Source organism: Actinia tenebrosa, unplaced genomic scaffold (assembly GCF_029948245.1).
Source record: "Actinia tenebrosa isolate PJP-AT-01 unplaced genomic scaffold, QUT_ActTen_1.0 PGA_scaffold11__36_contigs__length_13525064, whole genome shotgun sequence".
Classification (NCBI taxonomy): Eukaryota; Metazoa; Cnidaria; class Anthozoa; order Actiniaria; family Actiniidae; genus Actinia; species Actinia tenebrosa.
In genome coordinates, this window is record NW_028292571.1 from 1175546 (window position 1) to 1184186 (window position 8641).

General features: G+C 36.0%; 1 protein-coding gene across 1 annotated transcript; it reads left to right on the forward strand.

Annotated features, from left to right (window-relative positions):
• The first annotated feature begins 834 nt into the window (after positions 1–834).
• LOC116297974 (neuropilin-1-like) lies at positions 835–4430 on the forward strand. Its single transcript, XM_031706294.1, has 4 exons — positions 835–889; positions 1341–1779; positions 3196–3533; positions 4096–4430. The coding sequence occupies exons 2-4, from the start codon at positions 1392–1394 to the stop codon at positions 4243–4245; spliced, it is 876 nt and encodes a 291-aa protein (XP_031562154.1). The 5' UTR covers positions 835–889; positions 1341–1391; the 3' UTR covers positions 4246–4430.
• The last annotated feature ends 4211 nt before the right edge of the window (positions 4431–8641 follow it).

Sequence of the window (8641 nt, forward strand, 5' to 3'; positions counted from 1 at the left end):
GAAAAGAAATAGTTTCATAGTTATGTGTTTTCCTAACTAACAAATATTTGATGCATTGATTATTGTCTTTGACTGAAAACAAGAAAATGCTAGCAGTGTGTGTCAGTTGATTCACTGACGTGGACATCTGCGAAGCACAGTAATACAGTCTTCTTTGTTTTATATCATTATTATGTACGCCTGAATTGATGGAACGTTGTCATATAAAAATAACGAAATAACAAAATAGGAATTTGAAACTTTCTTTCGAGCAAAACAGAAGTGATTATTTCAGTGTTTTGAAGGTATAGACTGAAATTTTCATTAATATTTCCTCATATTGGTATATACTAAAACAGGTATTTTCATCCATCCATTGGGCTTTAAAATCAAAATGCGAAAAACTGAATATTTGAAATTAATTCCTATTTTTTATTTTTTATGTTTATGTGACCACGTTCTCGCAATTATGTTTATATCACTATTTATAAGGTAAATGAATTCTCATCTTAGGAAATAAAATCACTTTTCGCGAGCAGAATTATCGAGATAACTATCAGAATAAAACTGTATATGGTTAGGTTTTTTCCAGGAGTTTCAATTGTTTAAACTCGGCACCTTTAATGCATACAAATAGGTTGTCATGGATGGGGGGAAATTTCAAACTCGTTAAAATAATAACAGTGAGTTTTTAATAATTTATTAGGGAATTCGTTGGCTGAACTCATCAATTAAAGCTGTCACTGTAATAAAACACTCTAGTCTAAGAAAGTAGTCCATAGGGGGTTTTTCTTCTGTTGATTTTGTTTGACCACGGAACTAATATAAAACAATATAATCTGGACCGATCTTATCAGTCAAGCCAAACCGTCTGAAGCACGTCGAAAGCGGAACTTCTCTCCTTTATACGGTAAGTTAACTAAGGCAACGACTTTGTTACAATCTTGTCAACAGGTTATCCACTACTGACCACTACTTCCGCGGACCGTTCGAAATAGTGTGACTTTAACTAAATTGTCCAACAGAAGCTGGTCGTTGAAAATAAACAAGTTGGTCAACTTTGGCGTTGTTAACCCAGGTACTGAGTTTATTAGTTGTAAATTCGGTGGATGGAAGTGTGGACAAAAACTTGATCAAGTTGGGTGCTGAGAAAATGTTGTTTGTAAAAGCATTTCGAGCGCAGCAATTTTTTCTTTGATGCAAATACTAAATAGGAAAACAACTACTGGTTTTGTGAACTTTCATTACGAAGCATGGAATGACATATAAACAAGTTTTCTCAGCAAACCTGACAAAAATGTTGCGCGAAAGGTAAAAGGATAAAGTAACTTAGTTTTTATTTTGACCCTTATTTTTAAAAGTAACTTAAAAGTTACTTAAAAGTAACCAGCCAGTAGTTGATACAACCATCAATGATGTACTTTGCCCTTGGCCTGCTGATGTCTCCATTCATCCTGCATGACATCTGGTGCCTTGATTGTCCTTCAACGTACGCGCAAACGAACTTCATACTCAAGCACCATGTTCTGTCGTCGACAACGGTGAAGAACTACCAAGAATGCTACGGTAAATGTGCATCTACCACGGATTGCCATAGCATGAATTTCTATGACAGGAGCCAAAGATGCGAGTTGAACAAAGGCAGTCACTTGTCCAATCCTGTTGACTTGGTCTACAACGAAGAAGGCACTTATTCGGTGCATGATAGTCGGTCTGTGGCGACGTGCAGTGACAAATATTGTGGTACTGATACCATTTGTGTGGTAAATAATCAACTGAATAACAACTTTGAATGCAAAGGTGAGTGAATGGAATGCGAAGTCATCTTGCAATTGCATCGTATTGTCATATTATCAGAACGCTTGCCGAGCACATTATGGTATGTGTAGTAGAGCATCAAGATACAGCAACTATATGCATACTATGCTAGTACTGTTTTTCGATCGCCCGAATTTAAAAGCTTGAAACATAGATTAGTAAGGATTTATTATTTTCTGATATCATCCCCCCCCCCCCCCCCCCCCCCCCGGGTGATTGTCCCACGCTGAAATACAACAGAGAAAGCGGCATAATATTTTGCTGGTGGGAACATAATATTCTCAAACATACTAACGTGGGCCTTGGGTAATATTTAGATCTTATTAACCGAGCGGGAGGTCTGTACGGGATAATCTTGACGAGGTCGGAATGTACAGACCGAGGTCAAGATTATCCCGTACAGACCGACCAAGCTCGGTTGATAAGAGTTTTATTATATGACCACTTTTCATTGAAAAGAACAAAATGTTTTCGCCGTAAGATTAATACGCGATCGGACCGGTTAATACCGGAGAATCTAGACCAGTCCGCGATGCGATCTATCCAATCAGATTGCTCGATTTGCTAGTGTCCAGGCTCTAAGATTCACGGTCATAAAATAATTTGAAATATCAAATGGTACGATTTCTATACAGTTTTTACCCAATATTCCAAAGTGATTTACCAACTTCTTTAGATAAACTTAGGATCTTAAAACTGAGGAAATAAACTACTTTTACACAAAGTTACTAACATGTTTTGTATCTGCAAATTTTTTATACTTCAAAACTTCAATATTAATTTTTTTTGAAAATGCTCTCACAGATTCTAAATCTTGAGCAAATTACTTATCCTCCAATATCTCAAAAGCAATTTAAAAACTTAGGTCAAAAAATGGGGAAAAAAAGGCAATAAAGTAAACGCACCAACGCTTAACAGCGATCTTATATTGATTCAACTCATTCGAAAATTTCATCTTTCCCTTGAAACGACTAAAGTGTCTAAATCCGTGTAACAAATACTATTTTTTAGCACTAAATAGTGATAATTAAACAATAGAAAGCAAAGGATTCTGTATGAAATAGTACTAATTAATACTATTTAATGTTCACGGTTTTAGTGCGTGCACTCTAAAAACAATTTTTAGTATTTGATTGTTTGCGTCCGCGTATTTGCGATTGAAGTTTCATGGTAGCACGCGGATAAAACCCCATGGAGCCATCTTAATTATCAACTAGCATATAGTATTTATTGCATTAATTTCTCAGTTTCATATTAACTTTATATTTCTTATTATATAGAATTTCATTGTATTATAATCCTTGTAGACCCTTATATATTGATCAGTAATTTACGCAATTCAGCTAGTCGGGCTTTCATGTCAGCCATCTATCTATTTTTGTTTAAAATCTAACTTAGAATGTGCGTTGGCGTTTGGAATGGGAGTTAATTCGAGCAAGATTCCAAACTCAGCGATAACTGCGTCTTCTTCGCACGGTTCTGCACATGAGTCTTGGAGGGGGCGACTAAATAACTACCCCGTCACCAGACCTTATAGCGCTGGATGTTGGGCAGCAGGGGATAACACCGTAGGACAGTACTTACAGGTGGACTTGGGACACGTGGTATACGTCACCATGGTAGCAACACAAGGGAGGTCACATGATAGTCTTGAGCAGTATGTGACAAAATACAGTCTGGCTTACAAGAGCACCGACAGTTCGTTTGTTGATTACGAAATGGCAAACACTGTAAAGGTAAGTTACAACTATTGATGGTTTTCAACCATTCCCAAGAGAATGAAATAACAAAAGACACGGCGGCCATGTTGGAGGATATAACAAAATAATTCATTGACAATTCTTTTGTTAAGTTCCTCCAACATGGCCGCCGTGAAAACCATCAATACGATATTTCTAATATTCTACTCACTAGCAAACACTAAAACATTTAGACTGCACCAATTGATGATCTTAAGAGGCTTGCCATCGCTAATCAATACCGCAAGTAGAGCGGTGGCGCAGCTCAACTGGGTCGAACAGAAAGCATTTTAAGGCGCCTGTACGAGGAACTGGGAACGAGAATGTAGTAAAATAGGCAAAGTTTGTTCTTTCGCATTACGAAGTGACCAGCACGTAGGCCTTCGATTCGTTTAGACTCACTTGAAGGTTTCTTGTGGATCCGATTTTAGATATGAGGAAAAACTCTTGTCTTAACCGATTAACTTCGCTGTTAAAACTGAGAGGAAAATTAGATGTTAGAATTCCTTTATGAAGCACCTTAATTACATTTACTAATAACCGAAATCATTTTGGCTAGGTCTTTCAGGCGAACACTGACAAGACATCGATCGTAACCCACAGGCTTCCTGAGAAGATAAAAACCCGGTACATCAGATTTGTTGTACGAGAATGGTATGGCCATATTTCGATGAGAGCCGAGGTTTATGGATGCCAAATTCCTGCATAAATGAAAACCAAATTCGACCTCTGACCCCCAATCCTTGGGACAGGCCGGGGAATCAAGCTATACGCACTGTTCAAATCCCCGGTATGCCCCGGGGGTCGGGGAATGGAGGTTTCTATTGGCCAATGTATTCGCTGATCAGGCTTGTCTCGCTCAGAATTAGCACTGCACAAGTTTCACTGTCGGGCGACAGCACCTTCAGATGTTCATCGAATTTCTTAATTTATGTATATATATGTGTGTGTGTACACTTGATTGCAGAAAGGTTGTAGTATACATTTAGAAAACTCATTAATCATTCATGAAGAAAACACAATAGAAATCATGACCATGAAGGTGATTTTATATCGGATAAAGATTCGTCTTCATTTGCATAAACTTTAACTTGGATTTTCTCTATCAAACTTGGTTCATTTCGTAAAAAAATCGGTACACAATGAGAACAAACATCATAAGTTTTCTAAGCCGTTCAATAATCTCGCAGATCGTGTTTTATCGGGTCTAAAACCACTCGGCTGCGCCTCGTGTTTTATACCCGATAAAACACTCCTGCTCGTTTATTAAACATTACTTATACAAATACCTAATTTATTCAGTATATTTAATGATATGCAAAACAGAAAACTCGCTTTATTTATTATTTGTTTCATTCAATGAACGTCAAAATATTTTATTCTTGTGTTTTACATCCTACAGATTATAAATTGATTGGTTTTGAGGGTTAAAAAAGTAAAATTGCAATATGCATCTCATTAGGTATTTGTATAAATGTATAAATGTATACTACAACGTTTCTGCAATCGAGTGTGTGTATATATATATATATATATATATATATACACACACACATATATATATATATACACACATATATAAATATAATGAATGAATGAATCTTTATTAAGGCAAATTCAACAAACGCGAAAAAATTCAACAAACGTGAAAACGCGATATACACTCAATTGCAGGAAGGTTGTAGTATACATTTATGCATATATACGAATATCCGTATGAGATGCAAAAATGAAAGAACTCCTAAAATATGATCGTGTATATATTGTTATAAAATCCATGAATAATTAATTAGGGTTTTGACCAATCAACTTTATGAAACCAATTCTCCCAGGCAGCTTGTAAACTCCATACAAACCTAAAGCACGGGGAGGGCTTGAAGAGCTGGCAGGGAAAGCTAGGGTAGCCTGCGTCGCATCCGGAATTTTCTTCAGGCTAAGCTAGGGGTGAATGAATCAACACAATGAAAATGCAAATTAGTTACAACCACTAGTGGTTGTTACAAAAACAGTATACTACCACTAGTGGTTGTTACAAAAACAGTACACAACACCTAGCTTGAACTGTAAGAAATTAGCATAATCATTACTGTGACTTAAAATGAATAAGGAAAAAATGGCTACATGTACAAGACATTTTGATTTATTTAATTCTTCAAAGTTCAACAATTACTTTTTAGTTCTTCAAACTTTAACACCAAAAATTTTTACAACCAATAAACACACAGTTTTGAAACATTGGTCTTATTTTAGTAGGACGAGTTGAAGTAGACGTGCTACTTCGTGCGCTGAAATTTGAATTCAAACTACAATCATTCCTAACAATTCATCTGGTACATCGAAATTTCCAAATTCATCAGATAAAGAATCTTCGTTCTTGTTGATTTGCTCATTTATTTCTGACAAGTTCCCGTTCAATACCGAGGATCCAGATTGTCCTAAGACATCACTAGGGATATCTAGCATTCTTAGCAATTCATCTGATATGTCAAAATTAACAGATTCTTCGAGAAAAAAAACCTCCAATTTCCCACTACTTTGCGTTTCCTTCTTTTCTATGAAGCCTTTATTAGATATAGTGGACTTTGGTGCTCCTAGGACATTACTAACAAATGTTGTCTGTTCATCACTAGCCTTCTCATAGCGAAATAAAGAATTGGATTTATGCCCTGTGCGTTCACGGATTTGTTTCTCATTTACTGAATTTTGGAAAAGCCGAGTAGCGCATGATATTCGCAAACAGTGCGAGGTTTTTCTCTTCAACCCTGCTCTAGCACATAATTTATCAGGCAATATCTTATTCAAGCTATTTATACCAATTGCACTCTTTTCATAACCGAAAGAGCCGTTACGTTGTGGCCTAAAATAAAACGCATCTGGTTTTTTCCTTTACTCATTCAGTGATTTTGCTTAGATACAATCTATACAGGCTTTGTAAACAACGCGAATGAATCTCTCCAATTTCATGGCACTTGTGCTGAATTACTCTCCAGCTGGTTTTCAAATCTTTTAATCCGCTGTGGAAAGTTTTGGATACTCTTTCATCAAATATTATGAAATCTTTTAAGATAATGTTACAAACTCTGAGAAGCCTATGTTCACTTGATCTCAGTCCAAAAAGCTTGCCATTATAGAAAAAGGCACTCAGGTGTATTATTGCCCAGCAATCCTTTTCGCCATAACAGATCTTCCTCTTCTAGTGTAACTTCATTTCGGACATCTTTCTTAGTCTTAAGATCCACGCCATTTTTAGTTGCATCTCTCATCTCGCCATCCATAACTTTGCGAAATAATGCAAACCTAAAGAAAGAGGGGAAAACATAATGAATAAATCAGCTTTCGTTACTTACTTATTTCCCTTAGGACTTTTTAGTCTTAAAATCTTGAAGTAGATAGACAAAGTATAGCTCACCTTTTATCATTCTTGTTCAGTGGATTTAAGCCACTTTTGTCGTTTAAATACCTCTTCAGACCACAAATGAGAACATATGATGTTCTTGGTGGATATCTTTCACCACTCTTTCACTTCTTCCAAAAAGCGAGTAAGCCATAAGTTCAACGTCTCAGAATTCATGCAATGCAATGGTGTAGACAATTCTTCGATTTTGGACATGTATCAAGAACAACTGAACTTAATTGCAGATTTTTAGGAGTTTTATCGCGTCTACACGTTTGCCATTCTTCGAAGAGCTTCACAGCCCATTTTGTGTTGTTTTGAGTATTCTTTGGTACAGTATTTTCGACTAAACGATATTCTTCATCCTCTGTCAAAGGCTCTCGGAATCTTCCACCGCCTTCCATCGCTAGCTGTTGTAAACGAGGACTACAAGACCAACCCTTAGTAAAACTGACGTGTTTCATATTCATGCATGACATCTAACACCCTTTATGAAGCAACCATTATTGAGTAGGATTTGGTTTTATATTCAACAAATCCCAAATGATATTGTTCTCAATGTCAATTCATATCTCGATCCCTTAATTCCTTCTGAGTCCCACAAGAATTTCTAATTATTTATTCATTTCATAAGTCGTTTACAACATTCGCGTCCGTGTTGTATCAGATCTACAATCACTCACACTCGCCTACGGCTCGTGATCGTAAATCTGATACAACACGGCCACTCATATTGTATATATTACAAAGTTAACAAAAACACTTGTATGTTTTACTTTGATGCAAGACACGTCAAATACATAAGGTTTTTAAGTATCAGACGTTAATTAATTATATTTATTTATGTATTTCACTTTTCTCCAATATATATTCGATATATATTCAATAACATCTCATTGCGCATCTCATATCATATTTTTTATATTCTTTAGGGATACAACTCAAAAAATATATAATATAAAAATACAATATCTCGAAAAATATTACTTTTTGAAGTATGAATGAACGGGTAAAGAGTTTTCATGTTTTTGCATCTAATGAGATATATTTGTATATATGTATAAATGTATACTACATCCTTCCTGCAATCGAGTGTATACACCTAATTGAAAAAACGTAGTCGGATTCGAGAAGGTCATATCATCGAAGTTAAGACCGAAAAGGATTTTGGGTACTCCGAAATGTGTATTATATTTGCATATAGACATGTAAAAATGCACAGTAGAGCAAAGTCGGTTGACCTAGATTAACAACATGCCAAAGCCATGATGCATAAAATGTGCACAGGAAGGGAAAACTGCAATGGCATAATTGTTTGTCTTCCCATGCTCCCCTTCGGTCTTAGCTTTGATGATATAACCTTTTTTGAACCCGATAACGTTTGTTTAATTAGGTGTATGCATACAAACACTAGCGTAGGGAGAGTGGGAATACCGGGGGTGGGGGAGATTTTGGGTATTATAGAGTTTACGGACTTAATACATACACGTAGGATTTAACATTTATCGCAATATCATTATACACAGTATATACTTATTCGTACATTTATAGTATATTAATATTAATTTGGAACCCAGTTTATGTATCGATGATTAAGTGCAATTTGCAAAACAGGTGGAACTGAAGTAAAACATAAGTTATTTGCCGTAGTAAAGTCGGTCCTGATTGGAAAAACCTGTGCTCGTGGCCTTGAAAATGTGCCTCAGCCTAA